The 14,223-nt window shown below is 34.3% G+C and overlaps 1 protein-coding gene across 1 annotated transcript; it reads right to left on the bottom strand.

The window, feature by feature from the left end:
• Nucleotides 1-270: 270 nt before the first annotated feature.
• LOC138316253 (lysosomal phospholipase A and acyltransferase-like) lies at nucleotides 271-10,196 on the bottom strand. The gene is made up of 6 exons (XM_069257866.1): nucleotides 9,971-10,196; nucleotides 8,685-8,841; nucleotides 7,936-8,054; nucleotides 7,698-7,796; nucleotides 6,666-6,893; nucleotides 271-5,716 (listed from the first exon to the last, which is right to left on the bottom strand). Exons 1-6 carry the CDS (start codon nucleotides 10,113-10,115, stop codon nucleotides 5,202-5,204), a joined length of 1,263 nt encoding a protein of 420 aa, XP_069113967.1. The 5' UTR covers nucleotides 10,116-10,196; the 3' UTR covers nucleotides 271-5,201.
• Nucleotides 10,197-14,223: the final 4,027 nt, after the last annotated feature.

Here is a 14,223-nt window from a genome sequence, read left to right as displayed (position 1 = left end):
ATCCATTACATTGTACACACTGACCATAACAGACGGGTAAATCACACTGATACCAACTACCCCAACGGACATTACAACTGGTCTAATACTGATTACTTAAATACAATCACAGACTAAATTTTCCATTTAAATATACCTTAATGTAGTATATTGTTGCAGATTCTATTACACATGTATTAGTCAAAAGACTATCATTAACATGAACAAGAAAGGTGCCTGTGGTATTCAATAATGTCATAGCAATGAACAGATGCCTTACAATACTGTTACAGTTACAAGTTCAAAATGTGCACAATGAGAAAAATAAAAGAAATAATAATACACATTGATGGATTTCCACTCATGACATTTTACTGTGTTATATATCAAGGATGGGGCAGATATTAAATAAACACTTCAAACAATGTTTCTAATATGAATGAGGCAAAAATTTAGAATATTTTGGGTATTTCACCAAAAATTTTCATTCTATTTTTTCTGGTAAGTTTTTCTTAACTATATTATACTATGTAATTGACAGATTAATTACATGAATACTTGTAAGTAGGTTAACTTCATGCAAAATTCATGAAATTATTTCATATAAACATATGGCATTCTAGAAAGAATTTACATACCCACCCTACTATGCTATCCAGTCGGGTATGAAATCACCCCTATGTGTACTAGTGGAGCACTGCCGCAGTGAATCACTTGGGCAAAGTTTTCTATGCTTTTTATAGATTTCCAATTATTTCATGCTTATAGATGCATATATATATCAGTTTTGTGTAAAACCAATATAACAATCATTAATAATATCTCTCTGACCGATCACAAAACTCAAATTTCAGATTCTGTAGAATTGCTGTACAATTTTCCTTTGAAAAGACTGAAATATTTGTATTTAACGCAAATAAAATTCGAATGTGACTTAAACCTCTTATACGTTGCCTAGTAGGTATGTAGTATAAAATTGACTCAATAACGTGCATTCAAAGGTGTAAATTGCCTCTTTCAAGTTTTTTCTTTGCTCTACTAGCAGTAATGGGCACCAATTGTAGCTCTAATGACAACAAGAGGCCCAGAGGGCCTGTATCGCTCACCTGGTTTTTTGTTAGTAATTATCACAAGACTCTGACAATTAGAAAAACAAGCAAAATTGACTCCCAAAGTTTAATTTTGAATCACAACCATACAATGATGCTATTGATACCATACAAATATGCTATCCAATACATAGGTTCAGAGACAAAGTAATTTATATGAAAGTAGTAGCCTAATTGACCTTTTTGAACTCGCATCTATTGCCGTCTAAGGCCCCGGGGGTCAGCCCTATCATTTGTACAATTTCAAATCCCAACCATATAAGGATGCTACCATTGCATTATAAGTGCTCTTCCATTCTTAGTTGCAGAGAAGAAGTCGTTTATATGGAAATAGCTAAATTAACCCCTTTTGACCCCACCCTTCAGGCCCCCGGGGGGTCAGCCCCATCATTTGCAAAATTTTGAATCCAAACCCTATAAGGATGTAACCATTGCATTATGAGCGTAATCCCATGTTAAGTTGCAGAGAAAAAGTCATTTATATGGAAATTGACCACTTTTGACCCCGCCCCTCAGGCCCCTGGGGGTCAGCCCTATCATTTGCACAATTTGGAATCCCCACCCTATAAGGATGCTACCATTGCATTATGGGTGCTATACCATGCTTAGTTGCAGAGAAGAAGTCATTTATATGGAAATAGCCAAATTGACCCCTTTTGACCCCGCCCCTCAGGCCCCCGGGGGGTCAGCCCCATCATTTGCACAATTTTGAATCCCCACACTATAAGGATGCTACCATTGTATTATGGGTGCTATACCATGCTTAGTTTCAGAGAAGAAGTCGTTTATATGGAAATAGCCAAATTGGCCCCTTTTGGCCCCGCCCCGCAGGCCCCCGGGGGATCAGCCCCATCATTTGTACAATTTTCAGTAAGTAGCCCATAAGGATGCTACCAGTCAAATTTTGTTGAAATACGACCAGCGGTTATGGAGAAGAAGTCGATTGTTGACGGACGCCGGAAGCCGGACGCTGCGGTATCCCATAAGCTCACCTCGGTCCTTCGGACCAGGTGAGCTAATAATGTTATCTGTCTAAAAGTCTTTAAAGCTACAATATTGCAGCTTATGGCATTCATGCACCAAACAATATTGTTAGTAATTCTGTAAGTATAGTACTATGTTATTTACTAAAGCCTGTGGATATGAAAGCTTCTATTACAACAATAAAGCACCAATTTATACATTGGCAAGGCATACAAAAAAGTACTGACTACATCAATTAGCTGCAATTCTAAAGATATCTTAAGAGGTAAACAAAAAGTGAAAAAGTCACCAAAACGACCATAACATACATCTATATCATTATCCATACAATGTATATTGCATTTTGAAATATTACTATTTAAGTATTATTACTGAATATTTAGATTTTATTCCAGTAAATGCCCAAGATATTTTCTTCATGAACAAGATTAAGAGGCCCATGACATGTCATCTTGCCATATACAATCAAATGTTTGAAAACAGCTGTTTGAAAAAAGAAAATATTTCAGTTCTCTGACCTTTATGTCAAGGGCAATCCAGAAGATCAGTGACTTAAGCAATGCATTGCATATATGCTTCTGGTGATCCAAGTATTCTGTAAGTTTTAGACATGTTTTTATTAAATGTGGTAGATATCAAAATAAATACTGGTACACAGAAATCACTTTAGTAAAATATCAGTGAGCGATATCAATTACCAACAGAGATTACTTAAACCTATACACGTATACAGATCTTTACAGCAACAAACATGTATACACATTAATTAACTACTGAACAACTTATAGATTTTCAGTTACATATACATGTATATCAACATTCATAAACAGAATCAAAATGTACAACTGATGAACTGAAGAGTGCATTTCAAATTCAATATTTTTATCGAATTTCGGAGAAATGTTTGAGCAAATTTTCACACATGAACAATATAGTAAGAGAAAAACAACAAAAACCAATTAACAAAATACAAAAAAAAAACAAAAAAAACCATCTTGCACCAATTAAAACCTTTAAAATAACACTATCATAACTAACATGCACCAAAAAATACGTAATTTCATCCATATCTCTGAAAATTTATTTTGACAAGAAAGACAGACATTCAATATTTGAAAAGGCCAGATCATACATTTTTTTTAAACATGAATTTACTTTTGATTTCATTCGTACCATGTACTGTAATAGTACAGCTTTAATGTGTCACAGCCGGACACGCGTTTGGTGTACTCAAGATAAAAACGATGCAAGTTGCAGGATAAATTCAAAATCTACAGACAGTAAATGTACAATTATTCCAAGGCACTACACATAAATTTAATTCATGCACCGGAACCATCCATGGTTGTAAACTAAAGCTAATATTTCTACAGCATTTCTATCTAATCATACAAATTTTGAACACTTATCAGAATTTGTATGATACAGTTAGCAAATACTAATCTGTTTTCAATTTCTCTTAAAATAAACTACTGTTACCGTAACTTAAAGAACACTAGACACTGTATTTTGCAGGTGATTAAATTTAGCTTATTTTGAAGGTGATTAAATTAAGCTTATTTTGCAGGCGATTAAATTTAGCTTATTTTGCAAGACAAATATGCTAAAATCGATTTCTGTAAAATGTGACAAACATACGTACTGTAGAACCATATGACTATCTATAAATCATGAATTAGATAGCTGCAAAAAAAATCAGTTAGAGATGAAATGCTAAATGAAATCACCACAAAAATAAATAAATTTACAGCATCAATAAATAATTTGGCATTTATACAGTTTACATAAAAGGTAAAACTTTCAATAAACTGTTTAAAGATGCTCCACTGCTGACAAAAGGTATTTTTTTCAGTATTAAAAAACAGAAGCAGACGATTTCGTATTTTTCTTCCAAAGCAAAAGTTACTTACTTTACACCATAACCACTATTGAAAAGTTTGAGCTTCTAAATTTACTTCAAGTTAAAAATATAAAAAAAATAATTAATTGCATCCCGAAAAAATTCCATGGCACTATTCCGTCTTTGCATATTACAGAGTTAGCTCCCTTGTAGGTAGGTATTGATTGTTACGTCATTATTTTGTGAGCGCAATTTATGTCGTTTTCTCCGAAAAGTATAATGCTACGCTCGCAAACACATGACGTCACAATTAGTACCTACCCGCAAGGGCAGATAACTCTGTAATGTGCAAATACAGAACATCCTATATGGAATGAAGTACTGATTGTGCATGCACCAAAGGCAAAGTAAATTATCTTGTATTATTTTTTGTGTTAATTAGACATATATATACACAATTAAACACCAATTATTGTTCAAATGATGAATATCATTAATGCTCTGTCGGCGGTGGAGCATATTTAAGTATATAAATAAAGCTAATGATGCAATATATTGTTTAGAAAATAACACAACATATATAATAACGTATACATGGATTACAACATGCTTCATCTGATTATATTATCAAAAATTAATGTAAATTCGTTTTACACCGTGACGGAGGTAGATGATGATAAAAACAAGATGAAGTACAATGACGTTGCAACTTTGTAAGTATATATGTTTACAATATACATAGTATAAACAGTCTCTGTTCCAAATTTTCGGCTATGTTATATGTTTAGTTTGTAAAAAGATTGATCAATGAATTTCCAGGAAATCAAAAATATGATTTTGCAGTTATGAATAAAACTAATTTGGTCTGATTTCAAGATTTCCAAACAAATGATTGCAATTGCTTTTATATTATTTTTCTTCAAATCATTCACTTCAAGTTTCTTCATCTCGGAATCTGTGATTTCTGTCTTGTATACATTTTCATACTTCGAATCAAGTTAAAGAAACTATCTATAACTGAGTTATTCTAATGAACATAGAAATTTGATAAGATTAACGTCTTATTAAAAGCCAGGATCATGTTAAGATGGAGGAGAAAATCCAGAGTAACCAAAAACTACCATCCAGCAGTCATTTCCTGGCAACTGCCCAACATGGGATTCAAATTTGTCACCCAGAAGTGGAGGGCTTCTGGTAATATCTTAACCACTACAACCCCTATTCTGAACAAATGGGAAAGTAAGCCAACAGTGAAAGGTACAAGCTAATTAACATTATAATATCTAGTGCTAGGACAAAAGAACAGATTTAAGATATTTTATTATTCTAGGATCTTTTAAAATCTCCATGTGCTCTGCATGAATAAACTGTTGGTGGTGAACTGTCTGTTTCTGTTTTCCTATCCAGTTTTTACAGGCTACGAGGCTACGTAGATTGACTGTTCCATCGCCATCATCTGGGATAACTTTTGGTTGAGAGTTCGGCCACATATTTGGACCATACACCAACCTTCCTGGGGTAGTCAGGTTAAAACCATGTAAACAGTGAACTTCTACTCCAGGAGGGGTGAGGTCCCTGATCAGGTCTTTTGTATCCAGGAACATGTCATAGCCATCAGTGAAGTTCAAATCCAGGAAGAACTGTTTCAGGTCCTTCACAGTATAGTTTCTCTCCGGCCGTGAGACCAAGATTTCATCAGCTGCCCAGTAAAGGTCAGAGGGCAATAACCACGCTGTACTTTCCATTGATCTTTGTTCTAGCCGTGCCTTAATGGCTTCAACTACATAAACATCTAAATTGTCACCTGCAATGAATAAGGATTGATATACAGTATGATACATCAAGGTTTGGGGGTTGTTGTTTCAAATTCAGATACATGTTGATGATGTTTAGGGGAAAACGTTTCTCATTTTGGGAGAAATTATTCATTGTTTAGTATTCGTTTCTATGAAAAGGAGAGCCATAAAACTGACTACTGACTCAGATTCACGAAAAGTTCCAAAACAAAATTTGTTCATAACCCAACGAAATTAAAAAGGTAACATAAATGCTTATAATCAATTTTTTTTTAATGTATGCAATCTAATTAAAATTTGATGTTCATTATCTACTCCATACACTCCGTATGAAGTATACGGACTGTACGGAGTAGATAATGAACATCGAATTTTAATTAGATTGGAATGTAATGATTCTATTGATTTATTAAGGAATTGTTTTTCCAGATTAATAGGCAATGTGGATTTCTCTAGTATGATGTCAAAATCATGTTGGTTTTTCGCACAATTCTCAGTTTTTTGGCCAATGTTTGCATAATAAATATGCAAAGAAATCTGAAAAATATCAAACTCTTTAGAGTTTTTTTCATTCATGAAATAAGTGGTCATTTTCTAGCGAAATCTACAGTAGCAGAATTCTATAAACTCTGAATAGAACATGTAAAACATTTTTATTCAAACATTGAGAGAACCACTCAAATCAAAATAGAAGTACATCAAAGCTAGATTCACTGAAAGTTACTTAATTTGTTATTCCTTTGGAAAGATAAATTTTAAAACTTGAATTATCTCCCCTTGCACAAAGATGAATGCAATGGCAGATATATATAATAATGTAATCTTATGAAGGAAGAATATCTATTTCTATAAAAAAAAATTTCAATAATATTTACTAGATAGAGTAAAGAGAAGTTATGACATCATCTGCAGCAAAAACATGGCCGATACTTGTATTCCAATAATTCATATTCTAACCTGAAGCGAAGAGCCTGAGAGTTTTGATGACGCCTGCCCATACACCAGCTAGAGAAATAAATCTCCTGACATACTTGTCCTTCCAGGCCTGTGGCATGTGGTTTAAGAAGTAGAGTGTGACAGGGTTACCCATGCTGTGACCGATTAAGGTCACCGAACTTTTGTTGTTCAGGATGTAGGTGTCCTCAATCAAATCCTGCAGCTTCTTGTACATACCACCTAGCTCATCTGTACACATAGATAGGATAACAAGCTTATTGTACATACCACCTAGCTCATCTGAACACATAGATAGGATAACACTAATTATATTTACATTCATCACAAGAATTATTTCAGCTTGAATACAATTCCCCAATTAGTTTTAATTCTACATGTTATTTTGGTTAGTTTTTTTCAAATATTGTGACAATATTTGCCTGATGGGCATGTGCATACATTATACATAACTACGATTATCAACGAATATTCATATATTTGTTCATTAGGTTTGTAGGAATAGAAAAACAATATTTCAAATATCATAAAAGAACAAAAACATCAAATCAGGCATTCACAATCTTCCATATATAGCTGTAAGGAATATCCTTTGTTGAGCTCCTCACCAATCAACTATCCGAGTAGTTACCGATAGATACGTACCAATTGAAATCAACACATGTTCTATGTTATAACAATCATGTAATTCATTTAGTACTCATGCTGTTTAACCAAACGTCCAATACTTTCATGGCAAGTAAAACCCCAAGCGAACATATTGTTTTTTTTGCCTAAGAATATTTTGAGAATTATGACAATACAATGAATACAGCAGGTGGTACTTATCTTCTCCAATGTAAACCAAATTTTAATTATAAACACAACGAAAAGAATGTTTAATTTGTTTTCACACATATGGCAGTAAACATGGTTGCTAAATGACATCTTATTTTGAAAACATTTTATGGTAAGATTGCTAGTGTACAATGTAACTCAAATACAATGTAATACAAGTACATTGTACATTGTAAGTCAAACATTCCTGAAACTCACTTGGTGCCTTGCGGAAATCATATGGAGCTCCTCTGATGGAGACACCTCGCTTGTACCCCAAGGATTCCAATTCCTGTGCAATGTAGTAGAAGTAACTGGCTGTAAAGAAAAATAAAACATGGAAATTTAAAATAATTATTATCATATACAGTATCTCATTTCTTTTCATCTTTCTGAACAAGATGATGATTTGTAATGACGGTAGATATAAAGATCTATTATGGCTATGAATACTCACTAAAACCAAAGTGTGAAGGGTCCAGCCACTCGACGGTCTCAGTGTCCCCCCAGCCTCGAATCTGTATGTCAACGCCAGGGGCATTATGGGTAGTGTGAGTCTTGCGATCATATACCAATCTGAAACCATATAACATCAGAACTTAATCTCTTTTACAGTTAACTACTAAATAAACAACAAGTATATTGCTAAATCTAATAATCAATACAAGTTGCTAAATGAAAGCAAGGGACTTGATAGCCGCAACCTCTAAGATTGAGTGCCCAGCTGAACTTTTCCTTGATTCAATGGACTCATCAAACAAATTAAAAATTATGAATCAATCTTTTAGACTTCCCTGGAAAATCCTACAAAAATTGTCTTTGGCAAGCAACTTCTAAGTATAAACTCACAGCCCAGTCTTGTGAAACAAATATGAATGCTTTTAACAACTTGGCCACCAGGTTTAGAGTCCCTTTACATACATTGTAACTCTAGCTATATATACCTTGCTTTATATATTTGCAGTGTAATAGGAAAGTTTGGTTTTGTGTAGTTTAAGCATTAAAATCTATTTTAAGGTTATCAAAGTTACTTATTATATGAACTGATAATGACACCATCTTTGAATTTTACATCAGGACATCATGAAAAAATTGTTATTCCAGAACACATATATCTTCTATATCATCAAAGCAATGATATAAGGATATATGGAGAAGTTAAGCTTTGAAATGTTAAATATTATTTTAGGACAAATTTGGCAGTACCTCATATTATCTGTAAAACAGTCAATCAGGTAGGGTGCCAATTCATATATATTGAGCCATAAATTAAAATAGTCAGACGTTTGCTTTTCACAGAAGACATGTGGAACTGTTGTTTTATTCAGCTTGGCATAGAACTGACTCCCTCCATCACCAGGCACTGGAAATAAAACAGCCAAAATCAGTTTTATACACAGTACACTGTATATGTACTACTGAAATAAATTAATGCATTATGTATTTTTTGTACATGTATATCTACATGTATAACACATGACAGAGACACTTTACTATATAAAAAACCCACTGAATTTAATCAAGATTGCTCATAAGATATGTTAAAATTTCACTGTGATACATCAGAAAGAAGACACATTTAAAATTATAATCAATACAAGATACAAGTTCTTCAATGCACCATATATACAGTCTAGTAAAGACTCCTACAGTTGGTTTAATTTATAGACAAATGGTTTGATGGCAGATCCAATGACTTGTCATCCTCAATATCCCAGGGTTTATATATGAAATAACAAGAGATCACAGAGGGATCTTGGCGCCCACCAAAGAATGATCTACATCTAACAATGGAAAGAGGGATCTTTTCTCTGATTTTTTCAAACTTTTACTACATATTAACTTAAACCGATCGGTCCCAAAATGCCATATGCACAGCTAGGGGAACCAAAATCCTTTAAAGTGAAAATATTGTCAAAATAACAATTTTTTTTTTGCTTTTCAGAGGGGAGATAACTCTTTTTTTAAGATTTTAAGAAAACAAATAAAAATATTATATAATTGAAGTTTTGTCTTTGACATTTCCACTGCATTAGGAAATTTACAGTGGTTAAAAGAATTTCAACTGTTTTTTACAGTAAATGATTTGGACAAAATCGGCCCACTACATCTAGTAAAGTTGTTTTTCAGTATTTTGAAGGCGAAAAATTACATTGCAAAGCCTGTTATTGGTCTTTATCTCTGATATAGGCCTACCATGGTGTGTAAGTGGTCTATGAGCTGACACATTTAGTGGCATAACTCATAATCACGTGTCTGTGAACTGAGCCTAACTCGATTTGCCCTCTTCTACTTCCAGAATATAACTACCGTTCACTCGATTGTAGCTCTTCTACTCTGGAAGCTCTTCCGTCTATAGGCTGGAAGATCTTCTGAGAAGACTTCTCTTCTTAGAAGAGCGCAAATCGAGTTGAGCAGATTCACTCCACCAGTTCAGTGTCAGCCACTAGGCCAAAGTTTTAAAAAATATATTATCATCTAAAAAAACTTACTCAAAATCACTGGAGATAATGATTCTCCACTAAATGGCTTCCCTAATGAACCATGGAAGCATCCCAACAACAACAGAATGATCAACAGATCTGTAAATGACATTCTGGAACAGTACGACGACACACACACAAATGTTGACGCCATAGATATAAGGCGATTGTAAAATCGGAGGCCTATGCGGAAACGGAACCATGCGGAAAACTGTATCGGAAACGGAACTACCCGGAAAATAACATATCAACCTTATTCGGACAAACCACGTTGTGTCTTCCATCACACATACTAATGAGTAACGTGTCAACTAACTTTTTAATACACATATTTTTTTTAATCACGATAATATGTTAAGTAAAAATTATACGACCATCTACACTGTATTTTATTGTCATTTTCATACGGCTGTTAAATTCTAAAATATTCTATAAATATTGACAGAATGTTTATTTATCTGAAGTGTTGTGTATACTAATAATTATTTACAGCTCTAAAATCTAAATTTGAATAGAGTTCGTATAAAAAATATCGAGAAAAAATATCGATATTTTTATGAGAATATGGCGCCGGCTAACGTTAGACTAGTATCATTTTTTAAACGACATGGCATTCAAAAATAATCCCATTAGCTCTTTTCTCCACAACAAAGTGTTTTGCTCATTTTATAAATTGTCTGTCCTTTTCAATAGCCACCATTTGCCGAAATCTTTCATAGAGTTATGCTGCCCCTCATCTACTCCTCCCCGACTGTTGCTATTTTAGATTGAGAATCAGATGATAATTAAAAGGAAAGAGTTGGACGAATGCAAAATGTAAAAGGCTTCCTGTTTTTATTCGAAATATCAAAGTCATGCCTCGTCACTTCACTCGTTTCGAAAGTTTTCCTACAATGCGTATCATCCAATACTGAACTTTATCTTTTTGTATTTCATTGACGACATATAATAAGATCCCCGTCACACATGGTGACCTTTCACGTTTTGATCAGTGTGAGGTTTTTTAGCTCTTCAGACTAGGACTACTCCGTCGTGTTCTGCCATATGAGTTTCCATATAGGACTCGGCAGCCATGTAAATTATGAACGGGTGGGGTGTGTTGCTTAGTGTCTTTCACGGCATGCTTTAGTAGTATAGCATTATGAAAAGTGTAAGAGTTAATATATTCAATTTAATAAACCAAAACCTAACCAATGCTTTCAAAATTATCTTTATTGAAAATCTGAAATTGAATACAACATAACTTATGTACTATTTTAATTATGCAATCAATTTCTATGACTTGATATGGCAAACTTATCCTTTTGAGAGCAACATCCATTTATATGTATATTTGTATTACATAGTTAGTTGTTAGTTGATTGATAAAGTAACGTCCTATTAACATTAGCCAGGGTCATTTAAGGACGACCTCCCATGTATGTAACGTGTTGGGTGTGTGTGCATGTCTTTATGTTTTTGGAAGCTGAGGTATATTCGTCTTCTGTCTCTTTGCAATAGTGATAATTCTTGCTCATTCACTGAAGCATACCACCAGCGACACCGAACAGCACATCCCACAAAGTCATATTATACTTACAAAATGCAAACCAGTCGTCCCACTCCCCATATGCTGAGCGCTAAACAGAAGCAGAAACTACCACTTTTATAGATTTTGGTATGTCTCGACCAGGGGACAGAACCCATAGCCTACCTCACAGGGGCGAGGGGCTCAACTGAAGGCCAAAAGTGAGGTGGTGTCCATGGAGTCGTTAGGAAGAATAAAGTAAGTTAGGGGGATATTATATCCAAAATTTAGTCGCCTTTTACGATCATGAAATAATGGCAACAGCTACAATTCTAGCAGCCTGCCATCTGACACTTGATCTTGTTATAGTGCTATCTTACTGAAGCATGTCGCCAAAGAAAAACGAAGCTCATACTACATCCGGTTACACCATGTCGACAACGGGCAAACTAGTCGTCTCACTACATTTAAATGCTGAACACTATGCAGAACCAGAAGCTACATTTAACAGACTATGGTGTGTTACGACCAGGGGACAGTACCCAGAGCTGAAACACACATATAAGTCTCACTGGTGAATAAGTTGTACCTAAAAGTTAGGCCCATGCACCCACGTAACCGTCTGTTTTGATTGTAAACGAACACGTTTCAGTCGGCCCATTTCCCTTGAATAAACATTTTTACGGTCGAAGATGCATCTGATGCGTAATTTTCATCTTTAATATATTTTTGTTGCATATTATATCTTTTGAACACTTATACAGTGATTTTTTCGATGTATAACTTTACAAAAGTGACGAGTAAAACTTACAGTACTCACATGTGAATCACGACGTAACAATGCAAAAGCATCATCAGATTTTGGTTTTCGTCCACGGATAAGTCGCACTGATGTATAGGTCGCATTCCCGATTTTCAGGGGAAAATGACGCGACTTATACTCTGGAAAATATGGTAAGTTAGGAAGAAGAGAAACTATTATATCCTAAATGCAACAGAGGCAACAGGTACAATTCTAACCAAGCTTCTGTCCTGAATGAATAACAGTGAAACGTAAAGCGTAATTGCAGGCAATAGCACCAGAGTGCACGGCACGGAAAAAAACCCAATGAATGGAATGAAACACAAGACCTTCGTTTTTGAGAGTAGTAATTTAATGGATATCTCCGAGACACTTGTTGAAAGCAAGTTTAATTACTGGGTGAAAATTTTGACGTGTATCTGTTTTTCTTTGGTAATGTATTGGAAACTATAAGGACCTTGGGGTCATATTTGATAAAGAGCTTACATTTGACAAACACATTAGCGAAAAAGTACAAAAAGCAACTTCAATTTTCGGTATGATCAGAAGAACATTTAAGTTCCTAGATTCTAAACTATTTATTCCACTTTACAAATCTTTGGTAAGAACCCATCTGGAATATGCAAGTGTTGTCTGGAGACCATATAAAATGAAACACATTGAACAGTTGGACGGAGTACAAAGAAAGGCGACTAAACAACTACCGGGAATGGATAACCTATCTTATCCTGAGAGGCTTAAGAAGTTAAAACTCCCAACCCTGAGTTACAGACGTGTACGAGGTGACATGATAGAAACCTACAAGGCAGTTACAGGGAAATACGACAAAGGAGCAACCCAGTTCATAAGGATGTGGTCCGACACATCAGAGAGGTCTAGCACTAGGACAAACTCGCTGAAAATATTCCCCCAGCATACTAAAACCATTGATCAGGAAGAACTCATTCTCCGTTAGGATTGCTTCAATATGGAACAACCTACCAGACCATGTCGTTACATCTAAGACATTGGACTCCTTCAAAAACAGATTGGACAATCACTGGAACGAACAGGAAATCAAATACAATAACTATAAAGAGAATATCAGCTAGGAAGTGGCTATAATCATAATATGTAACTAAAAATATTACGAGTCCAGCAAAGAGGATCTATAAGGAGCCTGTGCTGGAAAACATCATTAAGAATCATCATTAAGAATGATGGATTAAGCTGTGAAAATCATTCAAATGTATAGACAAACATGTCAGATGCCTTATAAACTTTAGTTACAACACATAATTTATTCACTGTAAAACTCTTGTTTTAGAATGCTTTGTGTATGTTTAGATGGAAACTTAATTGTAGAAATCACTATATAATTCCTAATAACATTGTAAAAATGTGAAATGAAATTGTAGACCACAACTTGGCTTCATGGTATGACCTATACATCATTTTACTGAAGTGTAGATGTAAATATAATGATTTTTGGCGGTACTGCCAACATCAGTTTCAGCTCTTATTTGTACGTTTACTTGTAAAATTAAAACATGCATAATGAGGTAAAACGGTATAAAGCTAGTATATCAATAATCCGAAATAAAAGGCCAAAATAAATTCAAAGTAAAATAAAAATCATTTCTATGGAATATATATTCAGCCACTATAGGGCCTTCTTCAGTCCAAAATAACACTAACACAACGTGTTCATCTACATGTTTGTTTACATCTATTGTGTGCAGGTACGAAATGTCTCGGCCCGTGTGATGTATACGGCTGGTTATTTCGACCCAACATGCTATATAAAACATATGCAATTGTAAACATTGTATTTCTCAAAATGTTGATAATTTTTTGCGGTGAATGAAATATTAAAGGCTCATCACGAGTATGAATTATACGGTACATATAACTTTAATTAAGATAATGCATTGGTTTTTTTTATCTGAACACGTCACAACTATTCATCCTTGA

The sequence above is a fragment of the Argopecten irradians genome, chromosome 2 (genome assembly GCF_041381155.1).
Source record: "Argopecten irradians isolate NY chromosome 2, Ai_NY, whole genome shotgun sequence".
Classification (NCBI taxonomy): domain Eukaryota; kingdom Metazoa; phylum Mollusca; class Bivalvia; order Pectinida; family Pectinidae; genus Argopecten; species Argopecten irradians.
Note: the sequence above shows the minus strand (reverse complement) of the source record. Positions and strands in the feature narration are given on the sequence as shown.